We start from the raw sequence: 16,821 nt of genomic DNA on the forward strand, positions 1-16,821 counted from the left end.
CATGGCAAAAATGTTACAACATGAACAGAGTTGAGAAAAAGACCTTAATCCTATTGTTCTACAAACCTATGAATACAGAATCAACCCCTTCAGTGCCAAGTCCAAGAAGTTAGACAATATGTTTCTGATTGTTTGGAGTGGAATAGATCTGCACAACACAAGAAGAATGTGAATCTAAGTGTTTTGAGGAGGAAGGGCAAGCAGACAAAAAAATGAAAGTGAAACTTTGAGCACAATACTGCAGCATAGCCACAGACAGACAAGTCTGGATCTGTTTGTGTGTACGATCTGAGGTTTATTACATTCTTTCCTTATAATGGCAGCAGGCCGTAAAAGAGACCCAGTTTGGGAATATTTTAATGAAGCTCCTTCGCCTATCGGTAAGGCAGGCATGCGTGCAAAATGCAAACGATGCAACAAAGAGATGCAAGGCCTGGTGGCGTGAATGAGGCAACATCATGAGAAGTGCGGTGATGAAGATGACCAAAGAAACACTTCACTATCAACATCTTCATTTCCCTTCTGGTTGCAGTTTTCATAATGTGATTTCAAACGGCAAACAAGTCCTTGGATATCCTTTTGACAGTATTTGCACTTTGCTCTTGCACCTTTCTTTCCAAGATCTGCTGCTGGCATCTCAACAAAATGAACCCAAATAGGGTCTCTCTTACGACCTGCCATGGCTCACACAGATCACTTATGAAGTTTGATTGTTACTACAGCCAAGTACTGCTGACTATCCAACAAGTTTGGGCATGTCAACTGAATGGAAAAAGAAACTAAACCAAAAGTGAAACCAAGCTAGAAGTGTGGAATTAAAGGGGCAGTATGAACAAAATGTGGAGGCTATTAATAGTTTATACAATTAAGACATGCTGCTTTTAAACACCTACCTATTGCCATATAGTAAAACAAAAAAGATTTTTACTTACTTTGGGGTCCCCCCCTCACCCTGGCGTTAGATCGTTGCCCCTAGTTTCGTCCGTGTAACTATGGGCGCACATGCGCACTGCTCTCACTTCTCATTTTAATCGTGATTTATATTAAAAAAAACCTTTTAATTTAAATCAGTGATTTAAATCATGATTAAAATCATGATTTAAATCGATCCGATTTAAATAGAAAAAAATCTTTTGATTTAAATCGTGATTTAAATCGGCGTGATTTAAATCAATCCACCCTGCAACCCGATCCATAATCCTAATCACAACCCTAAGGATAATCGCAACCCTAACCCCAAAACAACCATAACCCTAATCAGAACCCTAAATCCAACACACCCCTAACCCTAATCTCAACCCTAACCTCAAACCTAACCCTAATCCTAATACACCCCTAATCCCAACCCTAACCTTAACCCTAATCCCAAACCTAACCCTAATCCCAAACGTAACCCTAATGCCAACCCTAATCCAAACCGTAATCCCAACTCTAACCCTAATTTTAGCCGCAACCCTAGTCCTAACTTTAGCCCCAACCCTAACCCTAACTTTAGCCCCAACCCTAACCCTAACCCTAAATTTAGCCCCAGCCCTAACCCTAAATTTAGCCCCAACCCTAACCCTAAATTTAGCCCCAACCCTAGCCCTAACTTTAGCCCCAACCCTAGCCCTAACCCTAAATTTAGCCCCAACTCTAACCCTAGCCCTAACTTTAGCCCCAACCCTAACCCTAAATTTAGCCCCAACCCTAACCCTAAATTTAGCCCCAGCCCTAACCCTAAATTTAGCCCCAACCCTAACCCTAGCCCTAGCCGTAGCCCTAACCCTAGCCCTAACCCTAAATTTAGCTCCAACTCCTCTAGCTGCCGGCCGGCAGATCATGGCGGGCGCACTGCGCATGCGCCCGCCATTTTCTTACAGAAGGAAGAAGCCGGCGGCCAGAAGAGGACACAGGGACACCGGTAAGTATGATAGGGTCCCCGAATCCCCCTATTTCTCTGTCCCCTGATGTGCGATCACATCATTCACCCCCCACATCCGATCACTGGCTCGCTCTTCTTATCTGCATCTCAAAAACATTTCCAGAATTCGCCCTTTTCTTACTTTCAACTCTGCAAAAACTCTTACTGTCTCACTTATTCATTCTCGTCTGGACTATTGTAACTCTCTACTAATTGGCCTCCCTCTTACCAAACTCTCCCCACTCCAATCTGTCCTGAATGCTGCTGCCAGAATCATACTCCTCGCCAACCGTTACACCGATGCCTCTACCTTGTGCCAGTCATTACACTGGCTACCCATCCAATCCAGAATCCAGTACAAAACTACTACCCTCATCCACAAAGCACTCCATGGCTCAGCACCACCCTACATCTCCTCTCTGGTCTCAGTCTACCAACCTACCCGTGCCCTCCGCTCTGCTAATGACCTCAGGTTAGCATCCTCAATAATCAGAACCTCCCACTCCCGTCTCCAAGACTTTACACGTGCGGCGCCGATTCTTTGGAATGCACTACCTAGGTTAATACAATTAATCCCCAATCCCCACAGTTTTAAGCGTGCCCTAAAAACTCATTTGTTCAGATTGGCCTACCGCCTCAACGCATTAACCTAACTATCCCTGTGTGGCCTATTAATAAAAAAACAACAACATAATCACGTTCCTCCATCATGTTCTCATACACTTTATGCAGTTAATAGCCTCTGTGTCTGTACTGTTACATACTTAGGCAGTTAACTGGTTCATGCAGCTTTACATGAACACCCGAGCCTTACACTATGGCTGGTCCAAACAACTAAAGCAATTGTTACCATCCACCTCTCGTGTCTCCCCTTTTCCTCATAGATTGTAAGCTTGTGAGCAGGGCCCTCATTCCTACTGGTATCTGTTTTGAACTGTGATTTCTGTTATGCTGTAATGTCTATTGTCTGTATAAGTCCCCTCTATAAGTTGTAAAGCGCTGCGGAATATGTTGGCGCTATATAAATAAAATTATTATTATTATTATTATTATTATCAGAGGACAGAGAATTACACATCGCTTTTTTTTTTTTTTGCGGTCGCCGGTAAACAGTTAATTACCGGCGATCGCAAAACAGGGGTCGGTAAAAACCGACCCAGATCATGTTCTTTGGGGTCTCGGTTACCCTCGGCAGACGAGACCCCAAAGATCTCCCGGGTGCCGTTTTTTTTGCCGGAAGAAGATGGCGACGCCCATCGGGAGCCACGAGGAGCACCGGGGGAGACAGGTGAGTATCGGGGGGGGGGGGGGGGGGCTATCGGGGACCCCATTTCTCTGTTCTCTGATGTGCGATCACATCGGAGGACAGAGAAATTAAATGGGAAATCGCGTTTTTTTTTTTTTTTTTTTTGCGACCGCCGGTAAACGGTTAATTACCGGCGATCGCAACTCGGGGGTCGGTAAAACCCCCCCGAATCATGTTCTCTGGGGTCTCGGCTACCCCCGGCAACCGAGACCACAGAGAAAATCTGACTCTGGGGGCTCTATTCACTTTTTCCACAGCGCCGTTAATTAACGGCGCTGTGGTTTAAGTACCCCTAGCGGCCGCCGTTAAAAGGCGTATCGGTGGTCGTTAAGGGGTTAATTATGTGTTTGCCAGGGGGGTCTCTCTAATGCTCAGTGTCGCCCAGGTGTTCTCCGACCCTCCATCTAAACTTTCTCCTGGGCTGGTGGGAGGAAACCGTGGTTTTCACAGACCTGAATGAGAGGTACACAGAGAAAATCGACCTCTGGAGTCTCATTAACGATGTCTTCCTTGTCTGGTGGGGTACGGATGAAGGACAATTCAGCGAATTTGTTAACAGTTTGAACATTTACATCATTGGTTTACATTTTACCTTTGAATGCAATCAATCCACACTGCCTTCTTTTGATGCATCAATTGAAAAAATGACAAAAGGTTATCTGGCAACATCAAATTACTGAAAATTCATGGCCTAGAGTTCACTTTTGAGATGGGAGAATAACCATTCCCTACCACTCAAGAGAGGAATTCCAAAGGGGCAATACCTAAGAATGCAATGAAATTGCACCAACGAAAAAAACTTTCAAGATGCATGCTAAGGATCTGAGGGATAGTTTCCTTCAGAGATGGTCCCCAAAAAAGTACTAAAAAAGGCCTTCAAGGTAGCTAAATCAAGGGATAGGATGGATTTGTTGTCCCCAGCCAGTAGACCTGAATTAGACACTGACTAGATTCATTATCACCTATTCAAATGGAGCGGACAAAATGAGATCCATTCTCGCTAAACATTGGCCCATACTTAAAATAGATATGAATATCAGTGGAAATCTTGATTCATATCCACGGGTCACATATAATAAACATGACTGGTCTGTAAGGGATGGTACTTGTCCGTGGCCACTTCACCACACCAAATAAGAAAATGTGGGTCGACTGCAACACTGAAGGGTGTAATAAATGTGGGAAATGTGTATCTTGCCCATACATCGCTACTGGAAAAACCTTTAGAGGAAACGCTAAGAGATATTTACAAATCAGAGATTTTATAAACTGCCGTACAAAAGGCATTGTGTACAAGGCCACATGCGATCGTGGTCTTGAATAAATCAGGAAAACTAGAAGAGAGTTAAGACGGAGGATTGGAAAACACCTGGGCGACAGCATAAAAGAGATACCCCCCTGGCAAAACACGTTAACATCTGCCAAAAAGAGAAAAAGACGGCGGTCTTTATGGTGAGAGAGAAAATCTCCAAACCAATAAGAGGTGGCGACTGGGATAAAATGATCAAAAGGGAGACCAGATGGATTACCCATTTTAATACGGTACATACTACTGGCTTGAATGAGGAGCTAAATTTTGTCTGTTATTTGTAAGGTGTAATGCTGCATACTTACAACTTATGTATTGACCCTAAAAATCACCTTTTTCATCTTTATGTGTCATTTTTTAAACCGGACCTTCCTTATTTCCCTATAATAATATACATTATGAAAGGATTTATCCTGCATACATAATGTGACCTGTCATGGTTCCAGAATTGGGGTCATGACACTGGGCCACCTATGTTTAAAGGGTAAGAATAATTCGTTAATACACCTTGGCATACATATGCATATTTCAGCATCATGACGATAGTTTTGTACATGGCACCCTAATATACGGGACATCCCTACTCATATAAGGACCATCAGCTTAAATGAGTGTAATATGTACAAATACTTTATCGCACAGAAAGGACCTCTTAGGGGATATACACTTCATGTATACTCAGACTGATGGATGTCTGATGGATGTCTGCGGTATGTATGCGACTAATGGGAACAATAAGAACCTTTGAATTTCTCCCGGATAGTTGTTATTCCCCTCAGAGATCACCTAAAAACCATAAGTGAAAAAGTAAACTTTTTCTACTTGACATATAAGAAAAAAGTGGAAAACATTTTGCGGGCATACTCTTGGATGATGACATAATAAGGAAGACCAGAAAAACCGTCCCTGATCATGGTCTCTAGGGTCTCAGCTACCCTCGGTAGCTGAAACTGCAGAGAATTTCCGATGCTGGCGGGCGCTTTAACCTTATTCCCGTTCACAGTTTTAAAACGGCAATGAGAGAATAAGATCCCTTATCGGCCACTGTTTTAGTGCGTATTGGCGATCGTTAAAGGGTTAAAATATTGTATTATTGTCACAATTTCTCATCCTTTGAGTAGAAGACACAGGAAGAAAAATAAAGGTGAATTTACTACGTGCTTTACAACAACTTTGCTTATAAACGCAAATCATTTGGTATAACATTGGAGAGGAGATTAGGCCAGGGACTGATAGATATCTACTTTTTGTTTTCTTAACTGTACATGCAGAGACTTTTCACCAACATAGTAATATTATTGGTGACTTTTTAAATATGTAACCAACATTACAGCAGAAAGCTCTGTCATTCTTAATCCATTCTTTGAAATTTTTCTTACATGTCTCCAATTTCACATACTGTCTCCCATACAAATTAGGCAGGCTACTTTGCAAGTATACATAAGATGAAAAATTAAATTGTACTAACTAAAAAAAACAAAAAACAAAACACAGACCTAAACATCCATAACTGACAAATCTATTGAAAAAAACAAACAAAACAAACCTCCTTCACAGATGTTGGCACCTTGTGGCGCTCTCTGCTTTCTGATCTACTTCTTGCAGATTCAAGCCTGATATCGTGCTCTTCTGATGGAATGGAAGGCATAGATCTTGGGAGGACATCATGAAACTGCAGGAATACAAGCAGATCACGTCAAATCGGTACAAGGTAGGTTTAAAATTAAGGGGGTATGCGACAGTAAGGCTACTTTCACACTAGCGTCGTACTCGGCCCGTCGCAGAGCGTCGGGCCAACGTACCGACGCTAGCAGTGAATGCGCCGCACAACGGGGGCAGTGGATGCTGTTTTTCCACGCATCCGCTGCCCCGTTGTGAGGTGCGGGGAGGTGGGGGCGTAGTTCCGGCCGCACATGCGCGGTCGCAAATGGCAGTCCGTCGGCAGCAAAAATGTTACATGTAACGTTTTTTGCAGCCGACGGTCCACCACAACACGGCGCAACCGTCGCATGACGGTTGCGACGTGTGGCAATGCGTCGCAAATGCGTCGCTAATGTTAGTCAATGGTGAAAAAACGCATCCTGCAAGCACTTTTGCAGGATGCGTTTTTTCGCCAAAACGACGCATTGCGACGTATTGCAAAAAACGCTAGTGTGAAAGTAGCCTAATGGGTCAGTGGGACTCACTGTCAATCCATAGCTTGTTCATCATATGTCCTGTGAAGAAAATCTTAACCCTTTCTGGACTAAAGCTTGGGCTCCAAGAAGTATCGTTTCTCCTTGCGGAGAGTGACATGATAAGCAAGTCGAGGTGAGGAGACTTAAAGCCGCAATGCTCCTCTGGGAAATATGCAAATTGTCTCTTCAGAGAGGAAGAGGACTAGAACTCTAGTGCCACCTATTGGAAGTAGCAATCCTAACAGTCAATGTCGACCCTTTAACGAGCCTTGTCACATGACTTAGGATAATAGCCAATCCAGAATCTCAATTTGCAGACACTGTTTCGGGGTACTGCCCCTCATCAGTGCAAAGCGGATATCTGGTTTGGCTGATTGAGAGGCATCTGAACGGGATCCAAGAAGTATCGTTTCTCCTTGCAGAGAGTGACATGATAAGCATGTCGAGGTGAGGAGACTTAAAGCCGCAATGCTCCTCTGGGAAATATGCAAATTGTCTCTTCAGAGAGGAAGAGGACTAGAACTCCGCTTTGCACTGATGAGGGGCAGTAACCCGAAACACAGTGTCTGCAAATTGAGATTCTGGTTTGGCTATTATCCTAAGTCATGTGACAAGGCTCGTTAAAGGATCGACATTGACTGCTAGGATTGCTACTTCCAATAGGTGACACTAGAGTTCTAGTCCTCTTCCTCTCTGAAGAGACAATTTGCATATTTCCCAGAGGATCATTGCGGCTTTAAGTCTCCTCACCTCGACATGCTTATCATGTCACTCTCTGCAAGGAGAAACAATACTTCTTTTACTAAAGCTTTAATGTTTACAGCTAAATTTCACTTTTTTTTTACGTTTAATTTCTTTAACAAAAAATTTGTGTTTTTTTGCAGCTGAACTGGGGCTTTAACCCCTTAGTGACGGAGCCAAATTTTTGAAATCTGACCAGTGTCACTTTATGTGGTAATAACTCTGCAACGCTTCAACAAATCCCAGTGATTTTGAGATTGTTTTTTCGTAACACATTATACTTTATGATAATGGTAAATTTAGGTCAATATGTTTTGTGTTTATTTATAAAAAATATCAAAAATTTGAGAAAAAAGTTAAAAAATTATCAATTTTCTAAATTTGAATGATTATTTCTTTAATCCAGATAGTCATACCACAGCAATCCATTAATAAATAACATTTCCCACATGTCGGCTTTACATCAGCACCATTTGTAAAATGTTATTTTATTTTGTTAGCATTTTAGGAGGTTTAATAATGTAGCAGCAAATTTTCATTTTTTCAAGGAAATTTACAAAATTTATTTTTTTAGGGACTTATCCATGTTTGAAGTGACTTTAGGGGTCCTATATATTGGGAAACCCCCAAACGTGATACCATTTTAAAAACAGCACCCCTAGACATATTGAAAACTGCAGTCAGGTAGTTTATTAACCCTTCAGGTACTTTACAGGAATTAATGCAAAGTGGTATGACAGAAATGAAAATGTGTATTTTTACCACCTAAATGCCTCTTACTTCTGAACAGATTACTAGAGCTGTCAGACTCTAAGGCCGCTATTTGGTTGTGAATTGCCATCGCAAACATCAGGACCACAAAATAATGATCTGAGGGCCCCAGTTTAGAAAAAGAGGAAGCCCCCACACTCTGTTAACCATTTATAATGATGTAGTCACTATTGACAGCAGCATCTAAGGGGTTAAACATATATGTACGGTGACAACACTGATCGTGGCTGATATAGCAAGTTGTCAGCTATAGTGTACAGTCAACAGCTGCTGGATTGTCACCTGTATGGGGAGGCTTTTCTCTTATATCTGAGGTCAGTTAAAAGACGTATTGGCTGTCATTAAGGGGTTAATGTGATAAATCAAAATATTGATTTTAATTTGGTTTTATATAGTAGAAGAAGCTAAAAAAAAGTTAAATTTTTTTTCCCCCACTTTTTAACCCCTTCATGAGTAGGACACATTTTTCCATTCTGTATCACTTTATGTAATAACATTGGAATACTTCTACATACACTAGTGATTCTGAGTTTTTCATGACACATTATGTTCACAGTTTAAATTTCCATCAATATAATTTGTGTTTATTTATGAAAATATATGACATTTTATGAAAATGCGCAACACTTTGCAATTTTCAAACTTTCATTTTTTATGTTCCTGATACAGATTTTCACCATACTCATAATAGCTACCATATATAGAGCTCTGGCAAAAATTAAGAGATCACTGCACAGTTTTATAAAAATCAGCTTCTCTACAAGTCTGCGACCTCTGCGCTCTGCAAATGACTTTCGACTAACCTCTGCACTAATCCGTACCTCCCACTCCCGACTCCAAGACTTCTCCCGTGCTGCGCCAATCCTCTGGAATGCTCTACCCCAAGACATTAGGACCATCCACAACTTGCATAGCTTTAGGCGCTCGCTCAAAACACATTTGTTCAGAGCGGCCTATCACGTTCCCTAATCAAACTCATTTTATGTTTTTGTGCGTGTGTAACCCATTCACTACTTCCATCTACCCCCACCCCCGGAAGATGGCTGGACCATCACTGTAAATACACCATTGTAAATACACACCTGTGCTTTGTATCTCCCCACCTCATTGTAGATTGTAAGCTCTCACGAGCAGGGTCGTCTTATTTTGTCTTATTTTTGCTTTATTACTGTATTGTTAACGTTGTTACCTATGACTGTTGTGTTTGAAACTGTCAAACTGTAAAGCGCTGCGGAATATATTGGCGCTATATAAAGATTATTATTATTATTATTATTATTATTAAGTCTGACAGCTATTCCATTTCAGTGTCAGTTGAATTCCAACCAGAGTACACCTCATTCTACTTAATGTGCTTCTGATCAGGTGATCACCTGAACCAAATCTTATTTAACGAAGGAAAGTACAAAAAACACTGGTGTGGTGTTTACAATCCTCTTGCAATAGGACAAGCTGGATAGCAAAACAAGTGCTAGTAATATCCCAAAAGTAATAGGATTGGAAAAAAAACCTTGTAACCATGCCAAAGGAGTTGAAAAGAAAAGTCTTGAGTGAGGAAAAGGGCGGCTCAATTCTGGCTTTACTAGTAGAGGGATACAGTGAGCGTCATGTTGCCTCCACCCATAAATTTCTAAGACTGCAGTCCATTACAACAAGGTGAAGCAGCAGATATTCGGGACAACAAAGCTACAGACTGGCAGAGGGCGAAAACGACTCTCCACTGACCGGGATGACTCATCTTATTCGAATGTCACTCAGCAAGTGACCTACAAAAGGAATGGCAAATGGCAGCTGGGGTGAAGTACACGGCAAGAACACTTCACAACAAGCTCCTAGAAGCAGGGCTCAAGTCATGTAAAGCTAGAAAAAATCCTTTCATCAATGAGAACCAAAGGAGAGCCAGGCTTAAGTTTGCCAAAGACCATAAGGACTGACCCATAGAGGACTGGAGAAAGGTAATCTTCTCTGATGAGTCTAATTTTCAGTTTTGCCCAACACCTGGTCGTCTAATGGTTAGACGGAGACTTGGAGAGGCATACAAGCCACAGTGTCTTGCACCCGTGAAATTTGGTAGCAGACCGGTGATGATCTGGGGATGCTTCAGTAAGGCTGGAATTGGGCAGGTTAATCTTTGCGAAGGATGTATGAATCAAGCCGCATGCAAGGTTATCCTGGAAAAACAGTTGATTCCTTCTGCTCAGGCAATGTTTCCCAACTCTGAGGACTGTTTTTTCCAGCAGGACATTGCGCCATGCCACACAGCTAGGTCAATCAATATGTGGGTGAAGGACCATCACATCAAATCCCTGTCATGGCCAGCCCAATCTCCAGACCTGAACCCCATTGAAAACCTCTGGAATGTAATCAAGAGGAAGATGGATAGTCACAAGCCATCAAACAAAGAAAAACTGCTTACATTTTTGTACCAGGAGTGGCATAAGGTCACCCAGAAGCAGTGTGAAAGACTGGTGGAAAGCATGCCAAGACACATGAAAGCTGTGATTAAAAGTCATGATTATTCTGCAAAATACTGATTTCTGAACTCTTCCTGTGTTAAAATATTAGTATTGTTGTTTCTAAATGATTATGAACTTTTTTTTGCATTATTTGAGGTCTGCAAGCAAAGGATTTTTTTTTTTTTTTTTTAAATTGAACATTTCTCATTTTCAAAAAATAAATACAAAATGTATTGCTTGGAACTTCGGAGATATGTTGTCAGTAGTTTAAAGACTAAAAGAGCAATTTACATTTTATTCAAAAATATACCTATGAAGAGATAAATCAGGCAAACTGAAAATTTTGATGTGGGCTCTTAATTTTTGTCAGAGCTGTATATATACTTTGTCATCATCATTTTCTTATACTTTTTTTGTTAGAATGTTAGAACAGTTTATTTCTTCATTTTCAACAACTTTTACAAACCTGTTTCTTTCAGAGACCACTTCACTTTTGAAGTGAAATTGGAGCGGCAATATGTAAGAAACCCCCCTCTCAAAAGCCCATTTTTCAAGTTCAGGTTTTCAAAACCGCAACTTTTAGGTACTTCACAAGAATGAATGCAAAGTGAAATGAAAAAAAAAAAAGTGTATTTTCCACGAATGTTATTTTAGCCTCTAAGTTTTCATTTTTGCAAGTCTAACAAGAAAATGGACCCCACAATTTGTTGTGAAATTTCTCCTCAGTTCAACAATACTCAAGATGTGGTTGGAACCTACAATTTGGCCACATTAATTGTGAACACAATACCCAAGCCCATATTCCCCTAGGGAGTGGGCAACACTTCATATAACATTGAAAACATACTGAACCACAGCTACATGGACTGTGTTCAAAGAAGTGTCTCAAGAGACCTTTAAACCATTAAAACGGAGTTTTTATTACAAATATAAAAAACACATACACAAACAAGAACAGTCAATAGGTACCTCCAAACAAACCAACAAGGTTGGATACATCAGCTGAAGCCAGACATGTAATTTTCAGAGACAGGATTTAGAGGGAACATGCATAAAGATACAGAAATGCATATATATTAGACTATGGTACTCTAAATATGCTACCAGGATTTGAAAAAACGCACGTACTCTGCTGCAATCTTAAAAAAAAAACTAAACAAGGATTTTAACAAAAAACCTATATTGTGAACATTCACAATTTAATGCACTTCCTATTTGGTGTCATAATAAGGATGCATAAATTTACTTTTAGTCCAAAGATCAAATAGGGCGCATGTAGTTAGCTACAATCATGCAAGTACCACAGCAAGGGTTTGCGTAGAGACATTACACCATAAATAAATAAACAATTCCCTATGCTCGGTATCAAAATGCTACTACTGTGATCAAACTATAAGTAATAAAAGCACCCCGTGCCCCATCCATATTACCTGCTCTGTGTCTGTCACAAAAATACTCGGCCGAGTGGCCTGCTGATCCAATGAGCCCTGACACCCGTTTCGCGTTTTGCTTCTTCCTGGAAGAAGCAAAACATGAAACGCGCGTCGGGGCTCGTTGGATCAGCAGGCCACTCGGCCGAGTATTTTTGTGACAGACACGGAGCAGGTAATATGGATGAGGCACGGGGTGCTTTTATTACTTATAGTTTGATCACAGTAGTAGCATTTTGATACCGAGCATAGGGAATTGTTTATTTATTTATGGTGTAATGTCTCTACGCAAACCCTTGCTGTGGTACTTGCATGATTGTAGCTAACTACATGCGCCCTTTTTGATCTTTGGACTAAAAGTAAATTTATGCATCCTTATTATGACACCAAATAGGAAGTGCATTAAATTGTGAATGTTCACAATATCGGTTTTTTGTTAAAATCCTTGTTTAGTTTTTTTTAAGATTGCAGCAGAATACATGCGTTTTTTCAAATCCTGGTAGCATATTTAGAGTACCATAGTCTAATATATATGTATTTCTATATCTTTATGCATGTTCCCTCTAAATCCTGTCTCTGAAAATTACATGTCTGGCTTCAGCTGATTGTATCCAACCTTGTTGGTTTGTTTGGAGGTACCTATTGACGGTTCTTGTTTGTGTATGTGTTTTTTATATTTGTAATAAAAACTCAGTTTTAATGGTTTAAAGGTCTCTTGAGACACTTCTTTGAACACAGTCCATGTAGCTGTGGTTCAGTATGATTTCAATTTGGCCACATTGCAGGGCTCTGAAGGGAAGGAATACTCTTGACATTTGGGGCACAATTTTGGATGGCATAAATTAAGAATGCCATGTCGAATTTGAAGAGCCCCTAGCATGGAAAAACAATGGAGATTCCCCTAAAAAGTAACCCCATTTTTTAAACTACACAGCTTAAAAGGAAATATCATCAGGTTTTTGTTTCCCATCTGAGAGCAGCATGACATAAGAACAGAGATCCTGATTTCAGCTATGTGTCACTTACTGGTCTGCATGCTGTCATTTTGATAAAATCACAGTTCTCTAAATGCTGAGCTGTTTAACCCTGCCCACACTACTCACTGACAGCTTTCAGTGTACAGTTGTGGCCAAAAGTGTTGAAACTGACAAATTTTGGTTTTCACTGGTTTGCTGCTTCAGTGTTTTTAGATCTTTAAGATGGCAAATAAACATTAAATTGCAGTCAGCTGTACAATGCTTTGGTCGACAGCCAACTTTGCCATGCACAATAGCACTCGCTCAGCTCCTGTGTTCCCTATTAGAAAGTGCCAACGGACATGTCGACTGGCGGCGGCTTTTCTCATGGAAAACAATGCACTCGACAGTCCGAAAGCTTAAGTTACTTACCGGTAACAGCATTTCCGGAGGCCCATGACAGCACCACGAAAGAGGGGATCCGCCCCTCAGGAACAGGAAACCTACAGATACAAAAGGGTGGCACCTCTCCCACACATCAGATGGATTACAGAGCTTGAGAGAACCTCCATGGTTAATGGCATATAAAATATATACAACTTTAACAATTTACCCATGTGAAAACTTATAAGTGGAAGACGTGCGCACCCATACTTTAAGGGAGGAAACTAAGGGTGTTGTCATGGGCCTCCGAAAAATGCTATTACCGGTAAGTAACTTAATGCTTTATACAGACTCCCATGACAGCACCATGAGAGAATTACAGAGATGTAAAACTAGCTTAAGGAGGGACTACAGCTTGCAGCACCCTTAACCCGAAGGTGAGCTCAGAGGAAGCACCCATGTCTAGCCTATAGTGGTTAAAAAAGGTGCAAGGGGATGTCCACGTAGCCACCTTACATATCTGGTCGATGGAAACTCCAGATCTTTCAGTCCAAGAGGTTGCCATGGCCCGGGTAGAATGCACCCTTAGGTTCTGTGGAGCCGGACCGCCACCTACTGTATAAGCTAGAGAGATATCCTCCCTAATTCATCTTGCTAATGTACATTTTGAAACCCTAAAACCCTTTCTAGCACCCTGGAAAGATATGAATAAGGCGTTGTCTTTTTCTAGGGATCAGTGACAGAAAGCTACTCAAAAAGACACCTTCTAACATCTAAAGTGTGCAGTTTTCCTTCCTTTTGGTTAGTCGGATTACTTCTGCCAGCTGCTTTAATAAATCTGGATATCCAGTAATTTTTCGTTATATCACAATTAAATAAGGCACCAAGGGCCGAAACCTGCACTTTCAGGGTACTAGTAGCCAGACCTAATTCAAGACCCTTCTGCAAGATTTCAGGAATCTGCCCTATAGGTACCCCCTCTTTGGTTTTAAGGTCATAAGTGGCAAGAAATCGTCTCCAGGTTCTAGCATAGATTTTGGTTGTAACTGATTTTCTACTTTTCAGAAGGGTGTCTATTAGATTGGGGGAGAATCCTCTATCTCTTAATAATGCCCTTTCAAACTCCACGCCGTCAGGTGGAGCCCTGCTACTCGTGAGTGATTGACTGGATCCTGGACAAGAAGATCTGGAAGTACCTAGGGATCGCAGACTGTTATTGTCCTCAGCCATGAAAACCAAGCTCTCCTGGGCCAGAACTGCGCAATTAGTATAATCCTCGCCCTTTCTTCTCTGATCTTCCTTACTACCAGAGGCAACAGGGACAACAACGGGGGGAAAGCGTAGGCCAGTTTGAAATCTCACTTTTGTAGGAAGGCGTCCACCATAAGGGGTTTTTACCCCGGATTCAGAAAACAGAATTGTTTTACTTTTCTGTTCTTCCTGGTGGTGAAAAGGTCTATGTCCGGCTGACCCCACATGCGAGCAATCTGGCTGAAGATAGCTCCATTCAGACACCACTCTCCCTGCCTCAGCGTGTTGCGGCTTAAAAAATCTGCTGTGGTATTGTCTTTTCCTCATATGTGAAGCGCTGTCAAAGATAGAAAATGTCTTTCAGCTGTCTGGAAAAGGCGTTCTGCTACTTCAATCAGAGCCTGGGATCGGGTCCCACCTTGGTGGTTGATATAGGCCACCGTCACCTGGTTGTCCAAGAGAATTCTGACATGGTGACCTTGCAGGTATACAAGGAGTTTTTTTAACTGACAGCTCTACCGCCGATTGTTCCTTCAGGTTAGATGAGCTTTCTATCTGGAGATTCCATTGTTCTTGGGCCACAATATCCCCCATATGGGCCCCCATCCGGAGGGACTGGCGTCTGTAGTTACTATACGGGATATGCGATTCTTCCAGGGAAGTCCTGAGGACAAGTTATTTTTGTTAAGCCACCATCTTGACGGATGTGAATAATTTTAATCAGTTGGCAGACAACATTTTTGATTTTCTGAATCTAAAACGAGGCCGAGAAATTGCTGGACCCTCAAGGGTTGCAACCAGGATTTTTCAGAATTTATCAACCAACCCAAGTGTTCTAGAACGGATATAGACCTTTCCCAACTGGGAAAGACAATGATCTGCTGAATTGCCTAAAATTAAGAAGTTGTCTAAGTATGGGATAATCAAGATGTCCGACTCTCAAAGATGGGCCATAACTTCAGAAATTAGCTTTGGGAAGACTTGTGGTGCTACTGAAAGGCCAAAGGGGAGAGCTCTATACTGGAAATGACGGACTATGCCATCTACGAGAACAGCTACTCTCAAGAAGCATTGATAATCTGAATGAATGGGTACATGGTAGTACGTGTCTTTTAAATCCAAAACCACTATAAAACAGTTTTGAAACAACATTTTTATTGTTGAGACAGACTGTTACCATTTTAAAGGGTCGAGCTACCAGAAACCTATTGAGGGATCGAAGTTTGATGATGGTCCTGTATGAGTTGTCCGGTTTTCGAACCAAGAACAGGAGAGAGTAAAAACCTCTACACTCTTCAGATTCCAGAACCTCCACCAGCGCCCTTTTATTGCACAATTTGACAACCACAGTCTCTAGGGCAGACTGTTCTATCTGAGAGGGAAGGACAGGAGTCATCTTGAATTTATCTCCTGGGGCCGAAAGGAACTCAAGTCTAAGTCCTGCGGATATCACGGCCTGCACCCAACTGCTGTTGGTGATACGAGACCAGGCTGGATAAAAGGCCGACAATCTACCTCCTATGGGAGCCGCTAGTCATTGGGATGTTTTTTTCCGTTCTTGCGATGAACGCCTGAACATGAAGGCAGTACCTCTCTTCTTCTTGTCCTCCCACTTGGAGCGGTCCCTTGTCGGTCTTCTCTGACCGAATTTTCTCCTAGCTGAAAGGATGTCGGAAAGAGGAGCATGATAGGTTGGGACATCTCTTTTTCTCATCCCCAGCTCTATCCAGTAACTCTTCCAGGTCTAAGCCAAAAAGATATTCCCCTTCACACGGGATAGCATAGAGCTTAGATCTTGCTTGGATATCGCCTGGCCAGCATTTTAACCACAGCGCTCTGTGGGCCGCGTTGGAGAGACTCGCTGCCCCTACCGCCATCCTGACAATCAATTGAGGCATCCGATAGAAAAGCCACGGCCCCTTGAATTGTTGGAAGTTCTTTCTTTTAGCTGAGACTCAAGTTGGTCCAACCAGACCATCATAGATCTGGCTGCGCAAGTGGACGCCACTGCTAGTCTCTAAGATAAGGCTGCCATCTCCCAAGTTCCATTAAGAAAGATATCCGCCTTTCTATCTAGGGGATCTATAAGGGAGCCCATACCCTCAAAGGGCAGGGAAGATTTTCTTGATGCCTTGGA

General features: G+C 41.8%; 1 protein-coding gene across 4 annotated transcripts in view; it reads right to left on the bottom strand.

Moving 5' to 3' along the window:
• Positions 1-16,821, bottom strand: part of ANKS1A (ankyrin repeat and sterile alpha motif domain containing 1A) — a 390,648-nt gene that overhangs the window by 94,283 nt on the left and 279,544 nt on the right. For all 4 annotated transcript variants that reach the window (XM_077295484.1, XM_077295481.1, XM_077295483.1 and 1 more), the window contains one exon: positions 6,065-6,190. In XM_077295484.1, coding sequence (XP_077151599.1) covers positions 6,065-6,190 — 126 coding nt within the window. The remainder of the gene's footprint in view (positions 1-6,064; positions 6,191-16,821) is intronic.

This window comes from Ranitomeya variabilis, chromosome 3 (assembly GCF_051348905.1).
Source record: "Ranitomeya variabilis isolate aRanVar5 chromosome 3, aRanVar5.hap1, whole genome shotgun sequence".
Taxonomy (NCBI): domain Eukaryota; kingdom Metazoa; phylum Chordata; class Amphibia; order Anura; family Dendrobatidae; genus Ranitomeya; species Ranitomeya variabilis.